This window comes from Colobus angolensis, unplaced genomic scaffold, assembly GCF_000951035.1.
Source record: "Colobus angolensis palliatus isolate OR3802 unplaced genomic scaffold, Cang.pa_1.0 Scaffold25, whole genome shotgun sequence".
Taxonomy (NCBI): Eukaryota; Metazoa; Chordata; class Mammalia; order Primates; family Cercopithecidae; genus Colobus; species Colobus angolensis.
This window is the reverse complement of record NW_012115710.1, coordinates 1,182,105-1,195,688: the sequence shown is the minus strand read 5'-3', so window position 1 is coordinate 1,195,688 and position 13,584 is coordinate 1,182,105. Positions and strand designations below refer to the sequence as shown.

At 43.7% G+C, this 13,584-nt stretch overlaps 1 protein-coding gene across 2 annotated transcripts in view; it reads right to left on the bottom strand.

Annotated features, from left to right (window-relative positions):
- Positions 1-9,504: 9,504 nt before the first annotated feature.
- The window catches only part of ZNF888 (zinc finger protein 888), a 12,874-nt gene continuing 8,794 nt past the window's right edge, over positions 9,505-13,584 (bottom strand). Inside the window, exons 2-7 of one of the 2 annotated variants that reach the window (XM_011946170.1) lie at positions 11,660-11,956; positions 10,893-11,077; positions 10,605-10,808; positions 10,451-10,526; positions 10,010-10,372; positions 9,534-9,757 (exon numbers count right to left, since the gene is read on the bottom strand). In XM_011946170.1, the coding sequence (XP_011801560.1) occupies positions 9,534-9,757; positions 10,010-10,372; positions 10,451-10,526; positions 10,605-10,808; positions 10,893-11,077; positions 11,660-11,956 (1,349 nt within the window). Of the gene's footprint in view, positions 11,182-11,265; positions 11,957-13,584 lie in introns of both variants that reach the window. The other variant, XM_011946169.1, reaches the window with a different exon arrangement.

Genomic DNA, 13,584 nt, shown 5'->3' with positions numbered 1-13,584 from the left:
GGTGGATCACCTGAGGTAGGGAGTTCAAGACTAGCCTGACCAATATGGAGAAACCCTGCCGCTACTAAAAATACAAAATTAGTTGGGCGTGGTGGCACATGCCTATAATCCCAGCTACTAGGGAGGCTGAGGCAAGAGAATCACTTGAACTGGGGAGGCGGAGGTTGCAGTGAGCCGAGACCGTGCCATTGCACTCCAGCCTGGGTAACAAGAGTGAAACTCCATCTCAAAAACAAACAAACAAACAAACAAAAAACCCCAAAACAACAACAAAAAACACTGAAAGAGAGGCAATGGTAGAAATAAGCTGTAAGCAAATGTTTTCTTCATGAACACATGGGCTCTGCTGGAAAAGGTTCCAAAACAATCCAGCCCATCGTTCAACATCTGCAAGGAATATTACAGACCAGAGGAACTTGAGGGAAATGTTTACTTAGAAGCTCACAGCTCACCATTTTATCAGACGACATAAGGAAAGAAAATGGAATAATAGGCTAATTGAACTACATTTTGATGTTAGCTTAAAGATAAAAGGTCCTGGGGCTGAGAGCGGTGGCTCACACCTTAAATCCCAGCACTTTGGGAGGCTGAGGTGGGTGGATCACCTGAGGTTGGGAGTTTGAGACCAGCCTGACAAACATGGAGAAACCCCATCTTCACTAGAAATACAAAATTAGCTGGGCATAGTGGCACATGCTTGTAATCCCAGCAACTCGGGAACCTGCGGCAGGAGAATCACTTGAACCTGGGAAGTAGAGGGTGTGGTGAGCCGAGATCGCGCCACTGCACTCCAGCCTGGGCAATAAGAGCAAAACTCCATCTCAAAACAAACAAACAAAAAAATAGGTCCTAGATAGCTTTATAAAGTACACACTGAAACAACCTAAAATCGTCCAGGCGTGGTGGCTCACACCTGTAATCCCAGCATTTGCTGAGGCTGAGGCGGGCAGATCACCTGAGGTCAGGAGTTCAAGACCAGCCTGGCCAACATGGTGAAACCCCATCTCCACTAGAAATACAAAAATCAGCCAGGTGTGGTGACAGGTGCCTCTAATACCAGCTACTCGGGGGCTGAGGCAGGAGAATACCTTGAACCCAAAAGGCGGAGGTTGCAGTGAGCGGAGATTGTACCTTCACACTCCAGCCTGGGGGCAGAAGGGAGACTTCATCTCAAAAAAAAACGGTAAGAAAGAAAAAAAGAAACAATCTAAAATCATTTATCAGGTACTAGTAAATATTTCCAATATATGATACAGACTAGAAAGCATGCAGTCCTCTATGTAAACTGAACACAACAAATTTCATAGAGAAACTATTTTAAAATGGTTAAAAATATATACATCTAAAAATATATACATCTAATAAAATCTGGGGTGAAAGAAGAAAATTTTGAACACCTCTCATAGTTGGAAATCAATGATGTGAGCTCATAAGATTCTACCAAAGTTTATTTGAAAAGTAGTTATTTTATCTTTTTCAGATGCAGTCTTGCTCTGTCGCCCAGGCTGGAATGCAGCAGCATGATCTTGGCTCACTGCAACCTCCCCCTCCCTGTTCAAGGGATTTTCCTGCCTCAGCCTCCTGAGTAGCTGGGATTACAGGCCCCGGACATCACACCTGGCTAATTTCTGTATGTTATTCGACAGGAGGTTTCACCATGTTGGCTAGGCTGGTCTCGAACTCCTGACCTCAGTTGATCTGCCCAACTTGGCCTCCCAAAGTGCTGGGATGACAGGTATGAGCCGTTGCACATGGCCTTTTTAATTTTTATTTATTTTTCAAATTAAGAAACAAGGCAGGCACGGTGGCTCATGCCTGTCGTCCCAGCACTTTGGGAGGGCGATACATCGATACAGCTGGATCGCTTGAGCCCTGGAGTTGGAGACCAGCCTGAGCAACAAGGCAAAAGCCCGTCTCTACCAAGTACACAAAAATTAACACGGTGTGGTGGCGCGTGACTGTGGTCCCAGCTACTCTGGAGGCTGCGGTGACAGGATCCCTTGAACCCAGGATGTGGATGATGCAGTGAGCTTTTATCCTGTCGCCGCTCTCCCGCCTGGGCAACAGAGTGAGACCCACCTCCAATAAAAAAAGAAGAAAAAGGAAACACCTGGGTCCTGGATCTGGGGGCAGCGAATCTAAGACCAATGAACGCGAATTTACCAAAACTAGACAAAAACGAAAAACACCATCTTCCCACCGGAGTAACAAAGGATCAAAGGCCGCTCTCCCTACCGCCCTCCTGCTTCCAGCAAGTCTCAGACAGAAAGGAAAGAGCCCAGGAGTGGCCACACCCGCCATCTGCATAGGGCACCCGTCTGCTCTGGCCTCGGGCCAATTCACCGCAGCATTTCGTTGGCCAAGGGCCAAATCCTTTATCCAGATAAGGGGTAGCCCATACGGACCTCAAAAGAAAATACTTTGACCCCACAAAACTTTGTAAAGGGGGCCCTGGAGACCCTGGCTCGGGCCCACTCCCCGCTGTGGAGTGTTTTCTTGATTGCATATATTCGTTTTCCGGGAGTTGGAACTGGGGAGCAACAGGGCCGGCACGAGAAGGGAGGTGGGGGGCGATGGCGCCTTCGGACAGGGGTGGCGTCTGCAGGATCTTAAGACCAGGCAGAGGACGGGGCCTCCCGGGAACTGGGGTTGAGGCGCTGCGCTCCTGAAGCCGACGACAGCGACGCTGGGAGGCGCCCAGGACGGGAATCCAACTCGCGGGTGACGACTTGAAACAGCGCGAGGCGGCAGGACGGGTCAGGAAGGGTTTTGAGAGGAAAATTCCGCGATAGGAGGTGTCTACACCACCCCACTGCAGAAAGACCGAGTACAGGACCTGCCTCAGGGCCACTTTAAACTCAGAAGGAAAGGACTCACGGACTCTCACCCGGACGTCTCAAGTTTGCTCTAGGTTGGGAAAGAGGGGTCGCAATTTCCAGGTCTGTGGGGACCCAACGTCTCCGGTATAGCAGCACCAGAGGCCTGGGAAGCACACATAAAACAGAACGAAACTCACGCGCTGCGGCGTGACCTCCAGTCCACGCCATCCGCTTCCGGGTCTGTGTCAATGAGCGCAGGACAGAGGCCAGGCCTGGGCGGCCCCCCGAGGAGGTGGGCGGGGCCTGAGCGAGGCCGGGGCGGGGTAGGGAAACCAGGGGCCTGGCTGGAGAAGAGGCCTAGGCTGGGAGGGGTCCGTGGGGCGAGAAGCGGACGGGGCCTGAGCTTCTCTGCTTCTCGCTCTCCGCGCCTTTTTTCTGGGTTTTGGAGGCGAAACCCTCAAGTGAGGCCGGAGCAGCTCAGCAGTCGTGGAAATAGTACCTCCCTGAGAAGTCAACGTGAGGCGGTCATTGGATCCAGGAAAGTTCCTTGCTATTGAAATTAATTTTAGCAATTTACGTCCAAAGCCTGGAAGCTGTCTAGGGCAGGAATGCAAACTAGAATGCGAAATACAAAGGCTTGCCTGAGCGAAACGTGCAATTTCATGCTGACGGCCCACAAAACAGAAGAGAAATCCTCTCCCTTTCAGTTCTCCATTCACTGGGGTGGGAGGGTCCACCCTGCGCTTAGCTCCTGAGACTTCCCTAGGGCCACCGCCTGAGTTGCAGAGCGGAGGGCTCAGGCCAGCGAGGAGTGAGGTCACCACCTGCTGCTTAAACACAGCAGGGATGCGGGCGAGGTGCCAAGAGGCTGAGGTCCCAGCTACTCAGGAAGCAGGGGCGGGAAGACCGCTGAGCCCGGAGGTCCGGGCCAGCCTGGGCGACAAAGTAAGACCCTCTACCCCAGAGCTCCTGCCTCCGCCTCAATAAGAAAAAAAAGTGATTTCAAAAAAAAAAGCACTGACATTGTAACAGTGCATATAAAATGTCCACTTGTTTCTTACATGTGTTATTTCATGTTGCACTTGGAATGAGTTATTCTTGTCGTGGAAAAGAGTCAAACTCTGTAAAATATTTTAAGAGATGTATCCTTAGCTACAATGAATGACCATGGCCCGTGACACAACCCTCAGGAGGTCTTCAGAACATGTGTCCAAGGTGATGGGGAAAAGCTTGTTCTTAGACATTTTAGGGAGGCATTAGACATCAATCAAATACATTCAAGAAATACATTGCTTGGTTCAGAAAGGCGGGACAACTCAAATCGGCGAGACAACTCAGCGGGACAACTCAAATCGGCCAGACAACTCAAATCGAGGGCTTCCAGGCTTTAGTTAAATTGAAACATTTTCTGATTGACAATTGGTTGAGCGTTCAGGTTAAGATAAAAGACTGTGGAGAACAGGGATCTTTTGAAGTCTTCTGCTGGCTGCCCTCAGATAATAGATGGCAAATGTTTTCTGTTCAGACATTTAAAAGGTGCTAGATTCTTACTTATTCTCTTTAGGATTGGGAAGGCCTAGAAGAAAAAGATCTAGCTATGTTAACAGAGATTCTTTACAGATGCACATGAACCCCTCACAAAGAACAGCTTTGCAGGACCATTTCAAAATATGGCAAGAAACATGTTTTGGGATAAAATATTTTGACTTTCTTTGTTACATGTTACACCAAAGTCAGACTGGAAAGTAAGCCAGGATATATAGGATTAAATAAAACCTATCTGATAAGTATTTATGCTTTGTAGGGCATGACTCCCCAGACCCCTTAGATAGGAACTTGGGCAAGTTAAAAAAAATCAGAGCTTAGTCCTCATTCTCAAATCCTTTTTTTTTTTTCACATTTATTCCCTGCAATATAATAACTGTACAATAAACATCGTTGAAAACACATCAATAATTTCTAAATGTATTGTAATATTAAATTCACTTTACGTGTCTTCTCTAATTAGAAAATGTATATTTTATTTTCAAGTTGGAATTTTTTTTTTTTTTTCCTGGGGACAGGACCTAGTTATATCATCCGGCTGGAATGCAGTGGCAGGAATGCTGCTTACTGCATCGACCTCTAGGGCTCAAGCAATCCTCCCGCTGCACCTCCCAACTAGCTGGGGCCACAGGCCCTCACCACCAGGCCCGGCTAACTTTTTAATATTTTGTAAAGGCAAGGTCTGACTATGATGCTCAGGCTAGCCTTGAACTCCTGGACCCAAACAATCCTCCCACCTTAGCTTCCCAAAGTGCTGGGATTACCTGGAGCCACCACACCCATCCAATTGTAAACTATTTTGGCTGTTTTCTTTGTTGTTCTTTCCTGAGTGTTCTATCAGGTGTGAATAACAAAGACTGTAAAATAGTCTTCAAACATTGGGTTTTCTTTTTTCTTTTTTTTGAGAGGAAGTCTGGCTCTTGTCCACAGGCTGGAGTGCAATGGCGTGATCCTGGCTCACTGCAACCTCCGCCTCACCATGTTAGTCAGGCAGGTCTCGAACTCCTGACCTCAGGTGATCCACTGGCCTCGGCTTCCCAAAGTGCCGGGATTACAGGCATGAGCCACCGCACCCAGCCTCTATGTACCTTTTAAAAAAATCATTCTAGCTATCTTGTTTAGGAATAAAATGGGAGGCAGGTTTGTCTGTCGCAGTTCCCAGCTTGACTTTTCTCTTTGGCTTAATTTTTATTTTCCCTTCACAAGCTTGTGACAGACATAATGCTTTGACACACTGATATTGCTTTATATAGATTTTCCATAACAGTAAACACAAATTAAGGTACTCCATGGAATTATATCATTTGACTTTTTTTTTAAATGAAAAGTCTCACATATTTATTACTGAACCCAGCCAACCAACACCTTCATAACAGAAAAAACGTATTCCCAATAAAATGTGTCCAGTTCTCCAGATAATGGTGACATTTTCAGCTTGATATGGTAACGATTGTGACAGACAGCATAAATATGTGTGCCATCTCGTGCAATTTCTAATAGACACAGCTTGGTTCTTGTCCAATGTCTCCTTTTGGAGTTGTACCTGATTTTCTTACCAGTTTTCATCTGAAACCACTGGGAAATGAAGCAGTTTTGCTTTTCTTTCTTGGCCAGGAATCGCTTAATCCTGGAAGTGTTGTGAGAAGATCTGGTGAGAAGCGGAGTTAAGTACACACCAGGCGCTTGACTTTTTGGTGTGTGTGTGACAAAGTTCCGCTCCTGCCCTGGCTAGAGTGCAATGGCGCCACCTTGGTTCACTGCAACCTCTGACCCTGGGTTCATGGGGATTCTCTGGCCTCAGCCTCCCATGGAGCTGGGATTAGAAGCAGCCGCCACCAGCCGGCCGCAGTGGCTCAAGACTGTAATCCCAGCACTTTGGGAGGCCGAGATGGGTGGATCATGAGGTCAGAAGTTCGAGACCATCCTGGCTAACACGGTGAAACCCCGTCTCTACTAAAAAATACAAAAAACTAGCCGGGCCAGGTGGCAGGCGCCTGTAGTCCCAGCTACTTGGGAAGCTGAGCCAGGAGAATGGCACGAACCTGGGGGGTGGAGCTTGCAGTGAGCTGAGATCTGGCCACTGCACTCCAGCCTGGGCGACAGAACAAGACTCTGTGAGACCCTCTCATATTGTTGTATATTGTTTTATACTCGGTACCTGTTTTAAGAAAAAAACAAGGAAGTAAAACCAAAGACAGGCAGCCCAGCGCCAGGCCCAAAACCAGGCCTGGGCCTGCCTGGCCTAAACCCAATAGTTAAAAATCAACTCATAACTTAGAAACCCATGTTATTCATAGACTCCTGACATTGTATAGAAGAACACTGTGAAACTCCCTGCTCTGTTCTGTTTCTCTCTGACTACCGGTGCATGCGGCCCCTATCACGTACCCCCTGCTTGCCAAATCAATCACAACACTTCCTTTTTTTTTTGCTCTCTCACCCAGGCTGGAGTGCAGTGGTGTGATCTTGGCTCACTGCAAGCTCTGCCTCCCAGGTTCATGCCATTCTCCTGCCTCAACTCCCCAAGTAGCTGGGACTACAAGTGCACACTGCCACACCCAGCTAATTTTTTGTAGTTTTAGTAGAGACAGGGTTTCACCGTGTTAGCCAGGATGGTCTTGATCTCCTGACCTTGTGATCCGCTCACCTCATCCTCCCAAAGTGCTGGGATTACAGACGTGAGCCACCACGCCCGGCCAATCACGACACTTTCATGTGAAATCTTTAGTGTTGTGAGCCCTTAAAAAGGACAGAAATTGTGTACTCGGGGAGCTCGGATTTTGAGGCAGTAGCTTGCCGATGCGCCCAGCTGAATAAAGTCCTTCCTTCTACATCTTGGTGTGTGAGAGGTTTTGTCTGCGGCTTGTCCTGCTACAATGCCAGCCAATTTTTATATTTTTAGTAGAGACAGGATTTCACCGTGTTAACCAGACTGTTCTCGAACTCCTATTGTTTCTGCTGTTAGCTGTCAGTCCTCTTCATTGCGGCATGAACAAGATTATTTTTTTCTGTGAAACTGATGTGGATGATCTGCCTGTTGCTCCTTACATCACCTTCAACACTGTCTTGTCCCAATTCAAAATGAGTTATCCGTTTACCAACTGTTTTCTTGGGCATTGTCCCCATAACCTGTTCATAAAGCATCAATGATATTATTTCTCTACCCAAACTTTCCCATAAGTATTCTTTTTTTTGAGATAATATCTCGCTCTGTTGTTGCCCAGGCTGGTCTTGAATACCTGGGCTTACGTGACCCACCTATCTCAGCCTCTGAAAGTTCTGGGATTACAGGCCTGAGCCACTGCATCTGTTCTCATCGTAAATTTGATGTTTCTTCTTATTTCAAGTTTAGCAGAATTGATATTGCTTTGATAGAGTCTCTTTTCAAATTCGTGTCTTATCCTGAGTGCCTCAAACTACAGCCTGTTCAGACAAGCTATAACAGATTTGTACCAGTTTATTTTGGTCCAAAAAGTGTGAAATTCATGCACAAATTTCTCATAACACATATTTTTCCATGAGCTTCTTGAAGACCCCCTTGTACTAGAAAACTGTATTCAAAAGGATATATAAAAGGATTGTAGATATGCAAGTGCCACTTACTTCTGGGATGCAAGGATGGTTCAACATATTCAAGCAAATCAATGTGATATACCACTTGAAGAGAATGAAAGATGAAAACCACATCACCTCAGTCGATGGAGAAAAAGCATTTCACAAAATTCAACATCCAGTCATCATAGAAATCCTAAACAAAATAGAGAAGGCAATCTACCTCAACAATGGAAATAACCAAGCATGGAAAATGGAATGCTTTTCCCATAGCATCTCACATAATTCAAGAATGCTCTCACCCCTTCTATTCGATAAATACTGCCTGCCCCACCCTGGCTAACACAGCCGTCTCTTATAAAAAAACAAAAAATTAGCCCAGTGTGGTGGCAGGCGCCTGTAGTCCCAGCTACTTGGAGGCTGAGGCAGAAGAATGGCGTGAACCTGGGAGGTGGAGCTTGCAGCGAGCCAAGATCGTGCCTCTGCACTCCAGCCTGGGCGACAGCGAGACTCCGTCTCAAACAAACAAAAAAACACACACACACACACACCAAAAAAAAAACTGTCTCTCTTAGCCAGAGCAATTAAATAGCAAAAGAAATAAAGCTCATCAAAATCAGAAAGAAATAAATTTATATTTGTTTGTAGATGACATGATATTCTGTGTAGAAAATTACAATGAGTCAACCAAAATATTACTGGAACTACTAAATAAATTCAGTGGATTTGCACAATACAATATCAGCACCAAAAATTACTTGAATTTCCATACATTAACAATAAGCAATTTTAAAAGAAAATTTAAACCTTCCATTTGCTAGAGAACTTAAATACAAATAAACGTACAAAGCCAAGAAGTTTGTACCTTGAAATCTACAAATGTTGATCAAAATGATTAAAAACAGAGATACAACCCATATTGATAGTTTGGAAAAATTAACATTGTTAAATAATTATATAACCCAATGTGATTTAGATTCAACACAATACCCATAAAAATGCCTATCAGTTGACATTCCATCACAAAAGTGAAAATGTTCTGTTCCTGCCTTAACTGATAACATTACCTTGTGAAATTCCTTCTCCTGGCTCACCCTGGCTCAAAAGTCCTCCACTGAGCACCTTGTGACCCCCACCCCTGCCAGCCAGAGAATAACCCCCTTTGATTATAATTTTCCACTACCTACCCAAATCTTATAAAATGGTTCCAGCCCTATCTCCCTTCACTGACTCTTTTCAGACTCAGCCCGCCTGCACCCAGGTGATTAAAATGCTTTATTGCTCACAAAAAAACAAACAAACAAAACAAAAACAAACAAACAAAAAACCCTATCAGTTTTTGTTAAACAAAAAACAGGCTGGAAAAGTGGCTCACGTCTGTTGGCCACGCTAGTCTCAAACTCCTGACCTCAAGAGATCTACCCACCTTGGCCTCCCAAAGTCCTGGCATTACAGGTGACAGCCACCACACTCAGCCTAATCCTCTTAACATAAACATTTTAACGTCAACTAATGCTTGAACTCAATGTTAAGTCAGCTCAAACTCAAGTCAATGCTGAATTGACTCTAATTAATGCTTGATGGTTTACTATACTCATTGCATTTGGAACTATTATCTCAAAAATAAATTTTCTGATATTTTGCAACGAGTGATCTCAGACTGAAGACCTTCCCACACTGATGACATTTGTAAGATTTCTGTCCATTATGGATTCTCTGATGTCTAATGAGGTGTGAACGTGAAGTAAAGGCTTTGCCACAATCATCACACTTGTGAGGTTTCTCTCTTGTATGAATTCTCCTATGTTTTGCATAAGATGAAGCTTGACTGAAGACCTTGCCTCAATCATGACATTTTTAAGGTTTCTCTCCAGTATGCGTTCGCTGATGAACTGCAGTGTATGAATGATGTCTGAAGAATTTGCCACATTTACTACACTTGTAAGGTCTCTCTTCATTATGGATTCTCCAATGATTTACAATGGTTGTAGTATTACTGAAGACTTTGTGACAATCATTACTTTAGTAAAGTTTCCCTATGCCATGGATTGCCTGATGGTGAATAAGTGTTGACTGCACACTAAAGGCTTTGCCACACTCATTACACTTGTACGGTTTCTCTCCAGTATGAATTCTAGTATGTTGTGCCAGGTGTGAATAACACCTGAAAGCCTTGTCACAAACCTTACATTTGTATGGTTTCTCTCCAGTATGGACTCTCTGATGTTGTGCAAGGTATGAATCACTCCCAAAAGCCTTGTCACAAACCCTGCATTTGTATGGTTTCTCTCCAGTATGAACTCTCCTATGTATTTCAAGGCGTGATTTGAAATTGAAAACTTTGCCACATTCTTCACATTTGTAAGGCTTCTCTCCAGTGTGAAGTCTATGATGACATGCAAGTTGTGACTGTGTCCTAAAAACCTTGCCACATTCATTACACTTGTAAGGTTTCTCTCCAGTATGAAGTCTATGATGATATGCAAGACTTGATTTGTGATTAAAACTTTTGCCACATTCATTACACTTGTAACGTTTCTCTCCAGTATGAATGACCTTATGCATTACAAGAGATGAATTCTGAACGAAGGTCTTGCCACACTCATTACACTTGTAAGGTTTCTCTCCAGTGTGAATTACAATATGTTGTGCCAGGTGTGAATCACGTCTGAAAGCCTTGTCACAAACCTTACATTTGTATGGTTTCTCTCCAGTGTGAATTCTCCTATGTCTTTCAAGATGTGATTTGCGACTGAAAACTTTGTCACATTCTTTACATTTGTAAGGTTTCTCTCCAGTATGAAGTCTATGATGACGTGCAAGGTTTGATTGTTGATTAAAAACCTTGCCACATTCATTACACTTGTAAGGTTTCTCTCCAGCATGAATTGTCTTGTGAACTAAGAGGGCTGAATTGTCACCGAACATCTTGCCACAGTCATTACACTTGTAAGATTTCTCTCCAATGTGAATTACAGTATGTTGTGACAGGTGTGAATAATGTCTGAAAGCCTTGTCACAAATCTTACATTTGTATGGTTTCTCACCAGTGTGAATTCTCCTATGTCTTTCAAGGTGTGATTTGCGACTGAAAACTTTGTCACATTCTTTACATTTGTAAGGTTTCTCTCCAGTATGAAGCCTATGATGACGTGCAAGGTTTGATTGTTGATTAAAAACCTTGCCACATTCATTACACTTGTAAGGTTTCTCTCCAGTATGAATTGTCTTGTGAACTAAGAGGGCTGAATTGTCACCAAACCTCCTAGCACACTCATTACACTTGTAAGGTTTTTCTCCAGTATGAAGTCTATAATGACATGCGAAGTGTGCTTTTTTATTAAAAAACTTACCACATTTATTACACTTGTAAGATTTCTCTCCAGTGTGACATCTACAATGGCGTGCAAGGTATCGCCTCTGATTAAAGATCTTGCCACATACATCACATTTATATTGTTTCTCTTCTAAATGGATTATCTGATGTTTTTTAAAGAGTGAGCTACAATTAAAGGATTTGCCATTCTCATGACATTGGAAAGATTTTACTTTCATGTGTACATCCTGGTTTTGTGTGAGTAATGAAGAATGGGAGAAATTATTCCCATAGTTATTAGAAACATGGGTTTGGGGCCTACAAGAAATTCTTTGGGCTGTTGGAACTGAGGAGGCATTGTTGATAGACTTCTCCACTTGATTATCAATTTTCCCTTTGGGCTGAGATATGCGCAGTTCAGGCAGATGTGAATGAGAGCTTGATCCAAGCTGATCTTTAATAGGCTTGTTTCCAGCATGCCTTTGATCATATTTGTCTGTACTACCTGTCAACATTTTTATTTCTGTCGTGCATGCTTCACGGACATTTGTTTCATCTTCTTGCCACTGAAACACAAAGTCATGAATATCTTTCTCAATTTCCTGGAAGCAACTTTCTCCAATGTGATGACTTGCTTGTCTTTGCAGTGTCCCTGTGTGGATCACTTCTGTGTTGCCTTGCCCTGTTGACGAGAACTTCTTCATCCTGCATTTGGAAGAGATAGCTACAAAATATAAACACCAATAGGTTTCCAATTAAGTACAGATGGTAAATAATACTGAAATGTGTAAATATGACACCAAAAACAACACTTATTTTAAACTTCCCAAACATGAGCTTCAAAGTTTAGAAACACAAAAGGAGGAATATTCTTTAATAAATGAAGGGTGATACATGTCCTTCAAATCATTTCTATGGAAGTCTATTTCCAGTATCATGACAAAACACTGATAGGGCACAAACATGTATAAGCCTAAAGTAAGGAATGTTTGTCCACTGTGACCCTAAAATGTGTCATAGTTTGCAAAAAATTTATCACTGTCACAACAAAAAGAAGAAAAATATATATTCTTCATATTTACAGCATATTTACTGTATAGAAATAAATGCTAAAGGACCGGACAATGTATTATATTGGTAAATAATCCACAACAAACTCTTGTAATGATAATCAAAATCAATGGAAATTCTGTATTATCAAACAATCATAGCACGGAGAAGATAACAAAAGATTACAAAAATTAGCCAGGTGCTGTCGCCCGTGTCTGTAGTCCCAGCTACTCAGGAGGCTGAGGTACAAGAATCACTTTAAGCCAAGAGGCAAAGGTTGCAGTGAGCCAACATCGCACCACTGCACCCCAGCCTGGGTGACAAAGTGAGACTTCGAGTCAAAAAAAAAAAAAAACAGAAAGGGCATGGGGGCTCACGCCAGTAATCCCACTATTTTGGGAGGCCAAGGCAGGTGGATCTCCTCAGATTAGGAGTACAACCAGCCTGGCCATCATGGTAAAACCCCATCTTTACTAAAAATACAAAAAGTAGCCAGGCGTGCTCATGGGCACCTGTAATCCCAGCTACTTGGGAGGCTGAGGCAGGAGAATTGCTTGAATCTGTGAGGCGAAGACTGTGGTGAGCTGAGATCATGGGCAACAAAGTGAGACTCCATCTCAAAAAAAAAGAAAATATTAATACCATATTTGTCTGAATAACTGTTACAAAATTACCTATATCCATGTGGAACAGGTACTTTGTGACTTCTTAAAACATTTTTTATATTGTTATTGTTTTGAGATGGAGTCTCGCTCTGTCACCCAATTGGAGTGAGTGCAATGGCATAATCTGGGCTCACTGCAACCTCAACCTCCAGGGTTCAAGCGATTCTCCTGCCTTAGCCTCCTGAGTAGCTGGGATTACAAGCATGCCCCACCATGCCCAGCTAATTTTTATATATTTAGTAGAGATGGGGTTTCACCATGTAGGCCAGACTGGTCTCGAACTCCTGACCTCAGGTGACCCACATGTCTTGGCCTCCTAAATCCTGGGATTACAGGCACGACCCACTGCACCTGGAGGCACTTTTCACATTAATGAGTGGAATGCATCAGTTATATTGCAAACCACATACTGAAAACTGACATGTAAAGTCATAAAAATCAATAATGAAATATTGTAACCCATGATAAAACAAGCAAGAAACTAATAAGTAGATTTATACAGCCTGCAGAATTTTAAACAATTCCCTCTTAAGAAAAAAGCCGGCCGGGCACGGTGGCTCACGCCTGTAATCCCAGCACTTTGGGAGGCCGAGGCAGGCGGATCACAAGGTCAGGAGATCGAGACCATCCTGGCTAA